This window comes from Helicoverpa zea, chromosome 9, assembly GCF_022581195.2.
Source record: "Helicoverpa zea isolate HzStark_Cry1AcR chromosome 9, ilHelZeax1.1, whole genome shotgun sequence".
Taxonomy (NCBI): Eukaryota; Metazoa; Arthropoda; class Insecta; order Lepidoptera; family Noctuidae; genus Helicoverpa; species Helicoverpa zea.
The window spans coordinates 10,040,615-10,053,523 of NC_061460.1; the positions used below are offsets into that span (position 1 = coordinate 10,040,615).

The 12,909-nt window shown below is 36.8% G+C and overlaps 1 protein-coding gene across 2 annotated transcripts in view; it reads left to right on the forward strand.

Annotated features, from left to right (window-relative positions):
- Nucleotides 1–12,909, forward strand: part of LOC124632903 — a 41,383-nt gene that overhangs the window by 10,231 nt on the left and 18,243 nt on the right. For both annotated transcript variants that reach the window (XM_047167912.1, XM_047167911.1), the window contains exon 2: nt 6,927–7,056. In XM_047167912.1, the coding sequence (XP_047023868.1) occupies nt 6,927–7,056 (130 nt within the window). The remainder of the gene's footprint in view (nt 1–6,926; nt 7,057–12,909) is intronic.

The window sequence follows — 12,909 nt, forward strand, 5'->3', positions numbered from 1 at the left end:
AATCTCTAGCCGTACTGTTGACCGGTTTTTTATGTGAAATCATCGTACGCGGGACCATTCGTACCACATTCCGAACGTGCTCGATCATACATTGACGTATCTACGACGTGCGCATTCGTTTGCGCGCCTCGCCAAGCGAAACTGTATATATTAGCATTCGAAACTAGCCAACCTTTTGTGATAATAATCGTAGGTCTGTACTTAATATTAATTGAAAAATTATGATCAAATTGTGGATTTTCAACTTCGAAAGTTGTGTCAAATTCGCAGTCAATTGTGACCAATTCGTAGTCGGCTGTGCTGTACAAAAGATATCAACGAGCGCTTGCTGATACAGAAATATTTTTAACCTTGAGATTTGACTTTATCTATACGTCTTAACAAATGAATCAAATAATGTCTGTTTGTAGGTAATATTAAAATAACCTGTGCTATCCATCTCTTTTTCGGCTAATTGCTGAAATGGCTGGACTGGTGTAGCAGGGAGTAACTCAGGATAGCTAGGGTGAAGTCGTGAGGAACATTTGGTTGTCAATAAATTGATGATGGATAATTTGATATATTGCTGATACTAACATTCCTGTAACGCGTAGTGCGACAAATCGCACTATTATCAAGCTTAATAATCCGTCAACGTGTCTTATGATCGTAACCGTCAACCATACATCAACAAACGCTTGCATAAAAAAGATCATACTTAATCATACTTGATCATACTTAAACCGAAACATTATTATTTTCTCAAAACATAATGTTTCTGTGGTGCATTAACTTCGTACGTAGTAATAAACTCTCTAACTACAAGTTATGAGACTTAATGATTGGGTGTTTGTCGAAACTGCTGTGCTAGTGAGCGAAAGTCGGTAGACAATGCTTAGCAATAATTACTGAGCGCCGAGATGAGGCGAAAGTGACCGATATTGACCATATGTGGAAACGTCGACTGTCAACGTTGTAACGTTAATATTTTACTTGAAAGCTTTTGTAAGCTATTATGCGGTATTCAACTTCACTTGTTTTTCCAATTGTTTAGTTTCTATAGTTGGTAGCTTTTTACTGGTACTTTCATATAGCAAAACTGTGAAGCTAAGCGCTGACTAACTTTGCATTTTTTAAACTCTCCAATATATTATGAAGTACAGATGTGTGCTAAAAGTGGGTTTTTGATGCTAAATATAGGTGCTAAATGTTTTGGTTCCAGAAGTGTAGTACTCCTCGGTTTAAAGAGTAGTCGATCAAATATGTTGCGCATTATATCCTCATATTGTTTCTGTTTGCAAAAACACAAACTATTATTCACACCTGCACATACTGAGACATGATCACCACCTATAATAATGTATGATTTAATATCTATAAGTATAATCATTCAATAATTCCAAGACGCACTAGGTCGAGTGTCATCTGTAAATCAATTGATCGATCATCGATTGTATCATAAATTGATCAATCATAACGACTCAAGTATGTGGTTATTGCTTAATGTAATTGCAGGCGTGTCTTTAACAACAGTTACCCGGGTAACTGGGTTGAGGAGGTCAGATAGGCAGTCGCTTCTTGTAAAACTCTGGTAACCAGCTGCATTCGGTTAGACTGGAAGCCGACCCCAACATAGTTGGGAAAAGGCTAGGCAGATGATCATGATATTAATTCAACAATGTGGCTATTGCTTAACGTACGTGTGTCTTAACATCGCGTGAGGGCTTAGACAATCGAGATTATTCGGACTTTAATCGATTGGATTCGAATAAGTTCGATAATCTTGCATTCTTGTGATGTAATAAATGTCTTGGACACAAAGGTGAAAGAAAACATCTCGAGGAAACCTGGACTATAAAGCCTGCAATTGCACTCTGTTAATGCTCAATCCTTGTCTACGTGTGAGAAAGGTTGAGCACAGGCCCAGCATGATGATATCATCATCATCTTCCTGCCCTGTTCCCAAGTCATTTGGGGTCGGCGCAACATGTCTTTTTCTTCCATTCCTCTCTGTCAGACGTCATACATCCACTCCTTTCTGCTTCATGTCCTCTTTCAGGCAATCAATCCATCTTTTCCTCGGTCTACCTCTGCCTCTCCATCCCTCCACATTCATACTTAGCACACTCGGTATCATGATAAAGTTTTTGTATGTCAGGGGCTGTTCTTTACCATATACCATTGTATATCAAATATTTATTTACCTGTTTTATTAATTATAAAACTAATAGCATTCCTTCCTTGTTGGTTTAACAAAATGATTCTATTTACTTAAATGGCTCATTTGTTGTTTTATTTAATCTATGTGCTAAAGTTATCGAATAGGTTTGCAAATTAAATAGCTCAGCTTATAACAATAACAAGGAAAACCTTTTATTCTTAATTATAACAATTCAGATTTGTGAATAATTGTGGAAAAATGTGAACTGATGAGGTAAATACGTGCTTATTGCGCAAACAACTGAGATAGATATGTAAATGCGTTGTAGCTAATTATACAAACACCTACAACAGTAAGTATCCACGCACTGTAGACTAAACAGTCGGTCGACAGTATGACAATTTTTTTTAAAGAAAATCTTGATTCCTATCAATGTTTTCAGTCGGTCTTATACCGGCTAAATACCTGATCTTTGTATTGTCAAACAAATCAAATCATTTATTTCATGTAGACCTTTACAAGCACTTATGAACGTCAAAATTATAAATAAGTTTGATTCTAGTTGCCCATTCCAAAAGTAGCTTCCTATGGAGAAGAACGGGCAAGAAACTTCATGGTTACTCTTTTTAAAAACATAAGTAATAGGTGTTACAGTTTGTATGTAATGTGCGTACTCATCTTTATACTGATTTATGAGCCCAAACAAACGATCGGGCAACTAAAAGTTTGCGATATGCTGGTACTATTAATTGTCGTATTCAGGATTGCGATCAAACCGGCCCGAGTATTGTATTCCGGTAATTGGTAAACTTGTGAAATGTGGTCAACTTGAATTATTGCTGTATTATGTAAGGTGAAAGGTGCGTGCAAACATTGCGATTTTCATGTTAAGTAATTATGTATTGACATAATGACATTATTTCCAAACCGTATTATAATTTTTGAGTATTAATTTCCTGTAATAAACTGGCAACATTAACACGTTAAACGAAAATATTGAATACGGAAGGTTTTACTACATTCAATTAACTGCATATTTGTTTTACGAAAGCATGTGTTGCATCGCGATTAATCCATCAAATCGATTAACCAAGGAATGCGAGAATGTCCGATACAATTTCACATTTATAGCAAAGAACTTCGCAGGATATATTTCAAGTTTCTCCGTCACACCTTCCACAGCTGCAATAAATATAACTTTCTTTGCACTTTCCCATCGATAATCGTAATCGGATAGCTTAGTCGATTCTATAAAAACGACGATCGATGAACTCCAGTCGGCTTGTTACCATTTACTCCAAACCCATGGTTTCTGTTAGAAAACTTTCATACATTTCTTCTACTTGAGTGTAAAAACAATTGTGTATAGTATCAAAATTCTTCTCTGTACTTAAAATCTTTTGCAGCTCAGGGAAGGATTTACATATTATTTTTAAAGAAATGTTGTTTTCGCTTTGTTGGGAAGGAATTTGTGGAGCTGTTTCACCGTATCTGTAATAAATATAACTTTTTTTGCACTTTCCCATCGATAATCGTAATCGGATAGCTTAGTCGATTCTATAAAAACGACGATCGATGAACTCCAGTCGAGTTGAAGAAACGTCTCGCTCCGTTGACTGATCGCTCCGATGATCTTGATGCTAGTGTTTTGTAGCAAAAAGCTAATGATCTCTCATTACTTCGAGTAGGGAATAAACTAATAATAATACTTTAATAATTGGATAAGTTTTTTACTTAATCTCAGGTTTTTCAGTGTAAGCTTGCTTGAATCTTGGGAAGCAAACTGAGGTTGTCCAATGTAGGTACGAGCGTTGATCGATTTCAGAAACCTGGTTTTTAAATTGAGAATGTGCTATGAAGTTCCAGCCGAAGGTGCTATTCTTGGGCACGAGGTCACACATATTTAGTTGTCAAGTGCAAGTTTTTAAAGGTGCCAGTAAAACAATAACGAATCGAAGCGTCTGGAGTCGTGGATCGTGGAGTGGTCTATTTGGAGACAATATGCTGAACTGAAGTAATCAATAAAGTAAAGAGTTCTGTAGCCATAGTAGATTCCGTGTTACATGACATAGTTTGTACATAAATCAAGTATAAAAGAGACATATAGTAATTGAATTCTGCCTACATAAGCGATTAACTTCAACACGAGCATTAACAAACAATCTCACGCGTGCGCAGTTCTCATAGTATTAATGTCAGCGTATTATGATTGCGTCGTTTTCTCAAGATGTGACGTCACTGTCACCCCTCCCCCTGCTCCCCTCAGCTTCCCCTCTCGTCCCCGCAGCCACCGGGAAGTCATTACAACCAGTTTGATGGAATGTGCTATCTCTGATGGTCTCCGTATTCATCCATTGTCGGGGTTTTTGTTGACCTTATTGTTTCTTGATCTTACAAAGAAAGTGGGTACTTTATATACGTGTATACTTTGGTTATTGTCGTCTTTGTAGCGGGAAATGATGTTTGTTTGATTGATAGATAAGTGTTGACGTCAGTATCTCGAGAACTTAGCTGAATACCGTGAAGTGATGGACCGCTTTTGTTGAGATCTCTGAAACAATGAAGATGTAGGTATGTTGCTTTATCTTAGAAGCAGACATTCCGCTGCACTATTTTATCCTCACCTTTGACTTACCTGACGGTATGCATTTCTTATAAATGCCGAATGACTCATTACTAGTTCTTAAAAACTTTAGCAACAACGCAAGCAGGTTTGCACGCAAAACCGGATAGTTTTATCAGTGTCACAGAAACTTCCAATCATAAGACTGACGAAAAACGACACTATCCGAGTAGTAGAAACAAGAGTTGAAAACTATCGTTTGGTACAAGATTCCTCCCTTAAAATCCATATTTATGATATGGATTTTGTATTCTTTTATGGAGACTCGTCTAATATCTTTTTTACCCGACTCGAAGGTAACGTGTCCACAAGACTGGATTTTGAACAAATGAAGCACGAAGTAAGATGTCGCACCCTTCAAGAAGACAGACAAGAACGTGGTGTAATACAAAGTAATAGACTCTTGAACTTACAACTTTTACCGTCATATTTTGATGACATTTTACCCTAATTATAGAAGGTTTAATAATGAGTTTGAACGCGTTTAACTAAAAGTCTTTCTTAACAGAACAAGTAATACAACTTTACCTAAAGGCAAATAGCGTTTAGTTAGTACACTTGTCAGCTGTAGATGTTTGACCGCGTTAGACGCGTCAGGGCACCTTGCTGACCGCCCATATCTACTTTCTAATGAGCTAAATAATATAACGTATGTTCTAAGGTGTGACAGACATACGGTTTAACAATAGAACATGGAATATCGATTAGAAGAGATGATACACTAAAAATATGTGGGTCGAATATTCAGAATTATGTGTCAAGACCAATGTTGAATGTAAACAGGAAAATATCGAACAAATTAGTGGTAAATTCGTAGTAACTTGACTGGTTTATATAAAATTATAACACCTGTTAACCGAATCATGGAAAATTTGTATCAGGACTACCATCATCTGTAAATATATTCTAAAGTAAATCAATACCTGATCAAACGAGGCAGGCAACGAAATAAAACTTCCAAAAGCCAAAAAACTGTGGACATTCCAATCAATTCCTCCTCCAACGATGTAGGCAATAAAATAAAACTCCCAAAATCTTAAAATTCCTAAACCATCCTCAGCTACGTAGGTAAATTCCCGACTTCGTCCATGAATGCCCTTGGAGGCAATCAATCCGTTCCGGCCTTCGGTCCTGGAGGCCTCGTGAGGAATGCGGCCCTCGACCAGTTTCCTATAATTATGTGGCACTACCGCTCAACTGCGGGGTATTGTGGCCGTTAGACCACGATCATAATTGCCTTTTAATTACACTATACATTGATCCTAATGGTCTAACGATTTTGGGATTTTTGTTGTGTTTAGCCTGTTTTTGTAATCGATTCTCTGTTGTTTTTAGAGACAACGTATCTCAATCTGTCAAACTTCAATAGATTTTAAACCTAATCACAATAGTGGAAGGTAATGTTCGATTGATAAAATCTGACAAATTCGAATAGGTTGTCCTGCTAGCTTTGCGCCGACCCCAAATGACTTGGGTACAGAGCAGGAAGATGATGATGATGATGACCTGCTCGTGGCTATATAAACTTCATTATAAATATTTATCCTGAAATATCAAGAGAAATATGAAGTTATATTTAATGTAGGGTGAATGTTCGTGCACAAATGCAAGTCTTAAAATAGTCATGCAAAATGTCGCCCACGTTCTATCGTGTAAAGGCCTACAGATTGTTTCTGTTGAACGCATAGTTTGTATATTCTTTAATATTTGTACTAGATGTTTCGCCCGGGTTTACCCGTTTCTAAAGGCAACTTCTCATACCCAGATAAAATATAGATTATGTCACCCAGGGATAGGTGTAGTTTTACGACTGTGGAAGAATTCTTCAGTTTGGTTCATTAGTTTTGGAGCCTGTGGGAACAAACTAACAAAAAAAAAAGAGAATTGCGTAAAGCTCATGTTTAGCAGAATTCATATTTAAATGTGCTTTGGATGTTTGCAAGAAGTAAATCTTAATTACGCAAGAGTTTAGAACAGTAGTCTGCATAGGAATACAAACCAACAAAAGCTGACACCAAAACTGAAATGCTTATGGACCAATACAGCCCTTTATGGAGACTTCTAAGTCAGTCTGCTGCGATTTTACTGCTGCTAATTTTGCTTCGAAAACCTCACACTTTGATTTATAAATCTAAACTGACCATACTTTTTGTATTGTTGCAGAACTACGCCGCGGAGAACTCGGCGGGCAACTCGCAGTCGATCCTGGATAGTCTCAACAACAAATACTACTACTACACGCGGACGCGGGGGCTGTTCCGCATCTGCTATCCTAAGGAGAGACCGCCTTCAGGTAAATAAACAAATCTGTTTCACCCGTGCCCCGAGGTGAGTATAGACTACAACATTTTCTGGAGCATTTATGTGTAATGTAACGTTCTAGCGAATGGTACAATACAGGCAAAAGCTCAGGCTCCAAAGCATTTCTATGTAATGTAACGTTCGTGCGAATGCTCAGCGTTATGTTACGGGTGCTCACAGTCTATGCGTCTTTCGTCTCTCTCCTTCCGCGTCATCCCACAACCGCGCATCGCCCGCATTTGGCTGTACGATATGTTACCAATTCGCTCGACGAAATGTTAAGCACACCAATATGCTCGTTGGTTTGTAACAAACAGGCGAGCGTGCTCGACGTTTTGTTCGTAAAAAGGATGCTATACTAGAACATCTCATAGAGCGGCTCGTTGTTTTGTTACAAGTAAATGTTGCAGTCTATACTCACCTGAAGGAACCACCAAGGGCTACATTACTTCCAAGTTTCATTAATATCTATTTAGTTGTTTTAACGCAAATATTAATGGTCAATGTATGGGCGGGTTCAGAGACAAAAGAGATGATGGAATATAGAGTATTCGATAGATAGCTATTCTCAAGGATAGAGCGAAGTGGAGAGAAGAAAAAAAATACTGAACCACTCCAATGGATTTTTATTTGGTGTCCAATGCGATATTTTGACGCACAATTACATGCAGATGTCAAAATCCTCGTATGTAAAAACTGGTTTACAAAATATGCAGTCGCATTTTACGCTTCAATAAGACATTGTCTACTAATATTAGTTTTGTACTGACAAGGCTAACACCACATTAATGCGATTGTATCAAAGTTACGATATTTCATTATTTATCATTAGCAACGTGTTGATCATGTGCTCATTTCGTACCATTCACTAATATACTAAATCCGTCTACTAGGCATTAGTCACAGTTATATTCGAACCTTGTATCTTGTATTGGACTTGGGCTAGCATCTAAAACAAATACTGGTTTATAAGTAGTACCTATTATCTCCACAGGATATGTTATTGAGGTTTTATTTTTAATTATTGGTTCATTGATGCTTTGTTACTATTTATTACTAGCTATTAGTTTCTCTCGTCACGGGGAAACTTCTGCCCATACCCGTAGCTTTAAAACAGTGAAAGAATCTATCAAAATAGTTCAGTACTTTCGGAGCCCAGAGTACAAACAAACAGCATTTCATCTTTATTATACCAGTCGAGATTAGAAGTACAATAGAAAACTATTATATGGGTGTTCAGAATGTGGTCTTCTGAGTCCGTTATTGTTTGCATGTCTATCGATCGATCGTCTTTTTGTTTTCCTGTTGACCAATTCATATTCCACCATTACTTTTTGTCCTCAAAAGCAAGATATTTAACAGCTACAAACTTCTTGTTTCTTGCTCCAATCGCATTCACCTGTAAAGATAACCACACAAACGATTATATCTCATCTATTGATGCAATGTTGTTGTTCTATGTTCATACACATGTTGAGCTAAATAACTTACCACCCACTAAACGCATTGATGATTGGAAGCATCCGAGAAATTCACTCAAACAGTTACTTTATGTTTTATCTAATTGTTCTTACTTTATAACCATGATTATCTATTGGCGTATTAATGTACATACGCAAAGGATTATGAATCCTATTCGCTTGATATAGGGTCTATAATTGCATGTGTGATATCTTGATCAGGGCACGCATTTTGTCAGTTACAGTCATTGGAATATATACTCTGTTTATGCGCCTGTAAGGTGCATATTCGCGTGTGATGTGTACTGGTCAGTTGTAGTACGGTAAAGACTGTCGGTAGTCATCTAACTGTGAGGAACAATAATGGTTCTGCTGTGAACAAGAACTGAAACATCTGGGTTACTTACCGTTCGAGTGCATCGTTAGTCATGAATCTCTATATATTCTGTAATGGCATTCAGTATTGAGAACTTGTGTAGTAATTGGATATTTCATTTTTTCGAGAGCATAAAGATTATGGTACTTATTAAGTGTTGGATAAATGAGAGCTTTTCATATCTTTCAAATATGTTAGGAGATTTCCTCTTTGCCATATTTTCAGGTATTCTTAGTCAAATTCCATCTGGGTGTTTAACTTTAAATATAAAATTGTTTAGGTATTCCATTGTAAAAACATCTAAGCAATTATATTACTAATTGTAATAAACGAACAATGTTTATAAACGCAATTAAAATTAAATTTCGCTGTGATACCATCAGCGTATTTAATTTTATGAAACATAAACTTAATCTTGACTTTCTAGATTTATTCACTTCAATTTACATATAATTCATGTTTTTATTGCTCAAATTAGTTTCTAAGATGCATAATTAATAAAGTCTTTGTTAGAAGAAAGATTTAAACTACAATAATTCTATTGTACCAGAAGACAAATGCCACCTTCTGTATTTAATCGAAACATATTCAAGAATTCGTCAAGGTAAATGCAGGAATTCTGTCTGTATATAAATGAATGATCAACGCGACATATCGGGCTGTCTCCAAAGTCACATACAATGTCACACCTTGAACTCTCTACATTAAAGATTTGCGCATCGCTTCCGCTGACCTGGCCATTCGAAAGTGTAGCCTTAATTAAATTTCATATATTCCACACATACAGCCCGCCATATAGGCAGTACTTTATATTGCTATGGCAACTATTTGAACTACTATTTTCGTTTTTCTAAGGTCGAACGTGGTTGCAGAAGTTTTTAGTTGCATATTAATTGGCAGTAATTCGTGTTCCTCTGCCTAATTGTGGGTGACTTTCGAGATAATTTAAATAGTGTCCAATTTTAGTTTGTGAATTGAAATTCCGATGGTGTACAGTAATTTTGTTTATGAATGAGATGGAATTCGGTGAATAACGTTTGTATTGATTGATCACACAGATGTTGAAGCATCCATTCATGCGAAGTTGGCCATTTTAAGAATGGATTGGACATTGTTTACGTAAATGAATTTTGAAAACGCGTTGTTTTAGGAATAGACAACTTCTGTTAAGTATATGGGCACTGACATTGGACGTCCTTAATTTAAGAAGCCATTAACTAACGAGTATTATAAAACCCCACATATCATAATTAATTAATAGATTAATCTAAACACATTGCGACATTATGAATCAGAAGGCTCGATATGAAAAATTCCATCACGTTATAGGCAATCTTAGTCAAGCTCTGTGTCTATAAAAAGAGATAAAGAGAATATTTAATTTTCTATCTTTAAATAGATGATATGTGCTCACAATACGTGATTGTAGAGATGTGCATGATTCTCCAAGGCTAGGCCGCATGGTAACAGCACGTTTAAGTCTTGCACCTTCATGGTAATTGTAATGCTAACTCACACATTTGTATGAATGAGCACAGATTTAGATGTAACGAGAGGTCGAAATGATGGTCTTATTTTGAATCGGCATGTATTACATTCAATAGTTGACATCTTTTAGTTAGAATAGCTAGTCTAACAGGGGGAAATTGGATGAACTCCTCAAGATATTACGAGGAGTTTTGTTTAAGGCTTTGTAGTTATTCTTGCTAGATTAGAGAGATAGTCATTAACACTAACATTAACATTACAGGCTTGATTTCGTGCATTCTTGGAAAATTTATTAAATTATCTTAATAGTTAAATTAATTAAAGGTTGTCGCCCTCACATTAGTTGATATCATCTTTTAAACATCCAATATTTGTGACAGAGTTAACTGACATAAGACCTTCTTTCGCTTAGCCTTTGACAGTTTAAAGTGACTCATTCCCAAATCTATTTGAAACATTCGAATATAATTATGGTAAAGTAGCAATAAGCGGAAACTAGCTACATATTAGTGAATGTTGCAATAGCCAATACTGTGTCTAATAGACAATGGGTGCGGAACCCGCGAACGCACCGAGGTTGAGGCCTTGACTCCATGCCTTCAAACTTTGCTGTTTATTGCCATATTGTTATAAAGAAAACAATGGTCAGAGGAAATGGGAATGTGCGTTTGCTTTGACATTAACGTTATCAGACGTGCTTAATGAAAAGAAGCTGCCAAAAGTATTAGTTATACCTATACTTATCAGGAACACCAAATCATCCAAGGCTTAGGATGCTTTGTAAAACATTCTACGATACCGAAGGCTAGAGGGGTTTGTTGCTAGGAACGTGATTTGCGACCATTTAATTGAAAATGCAGAGTATAATTTTAAAGTAGACAAGTAGGTCCTTGGAGCACCTAAAAGTACTTAGAGTACTTAAATGTCCGTGAATATAAACTAGCTATCTACTTAGAATTGCATTGCATGCTGTAGAAACAGTCAGTTGTAGTGAGCTTAACGTCGAATTCAAATCTAGGTTCTTGCTGACTAATTTATAAAATCCACCGACCCTGAAACTTAACCTAAGGGGTTAAGTTCAGAAGATCTGATACATATCTAAGGAAAGTTACCATCGTAGCTTCTTTCCTGAATAAGACAGATACTTGATACCGGCCCCAGAGCGTCTACCAACCATCAGGCGATACACTAACACAAAAGTAAAAGTACATACACTACAATATATCAAAGACTAAACTTACTTGCCAAACACGTTATTGTCTCAAGTATCTGGTTCCGCGACAATAGTCGGTTAAGCAACGGCCTGAATCCACATATAAGCGGCTAGGCAGCAATACTGTGTTTAATAGTTTCCAGTCATGCAAGCGAATCGTTTGGTAACCGGCCTTTTTAGACGTGTGAAAAAAAATTTTGATTGCTGGCTGGTTTTGTGGCTTCATTAGATTCGATTTTGTTTTTTTGATTTTTCAATTATCGAATGTAGGATGCTCCTTTTTCTTTCTTGCCAGAAAGTTTTTGCAGAGTTTGCATATCGATGGTCGAAACTCAAACAATCGAATCTAACGATACGATTATTTCTATATCTGTCTCATGAATAGTGATGAACTTATTCTTAATAGTCCCAGATTTGTATGTGTGACTTAAGATTCTGCCCTCTAGTCGATATTTAATGATACAAGTCATCAAGCCGAAGATTTTATTCCCACAAAATCATGACTCTGCATTAGCTACACGGTCAATTGATGTTAACCTTTAAAAACAAAACAACGTAAACATGCATGCATAACATTATTATGCTTAGCCATGGCACCTTTTTTAATATCGTATGCATAATTACTATAATACCTAAGGTTATCATTGAAAATGACCTCAAAAAGTGTTAGACATACAATATTTTTAACCACACTTTAACGCAATTTTTTGTTGCCATTTTGTTCTAATGAATCATACTAAAATACAGTTTCTAACTCCTGTTTCATTGGTATCCTTCTCAATCAATATTAATCATTGGACACCAGATGTAGGCCAATTGATAGTCGTTCGAAACTAGAGCAAGTGTCACGCCAAAACTCGTTTAATTGAGATTGATAGTCACTGCAAGTGCAGAAAGCGGCACTCGCGATCAACACACATCAAATCGATCAATTTACTCGCCAATTCTCCTCTCGATTATAACGAATCGATTACGATGATTCGTAAAGTTTAACATCAGAATCGATGGTCGCAGGTGAAATCTCTTGTGCCACTAAGTAACCGGTCCTGCGTCTTGTCTGACGGGGCGGTGCGCTTCGTGCCGACGTGTTTTTTTTTTCTAAGATGGCCGGGAAGGTCGCGAGGGGACCGAACTGTTGAACAAAAACTCCGACGAAGCGCAGATGATGTTTATCTCTCGAACTGGGTGAAGATGTATTTGGGTTATGTTCAGACCAGTTTCTGTCTGTCATCTCTCTCAACTCAGTTTTGGCTTGCAGATTGCGAGATAATATTGAAGCTTGTTTGTACGGTTTTCCTCATTTTTCGT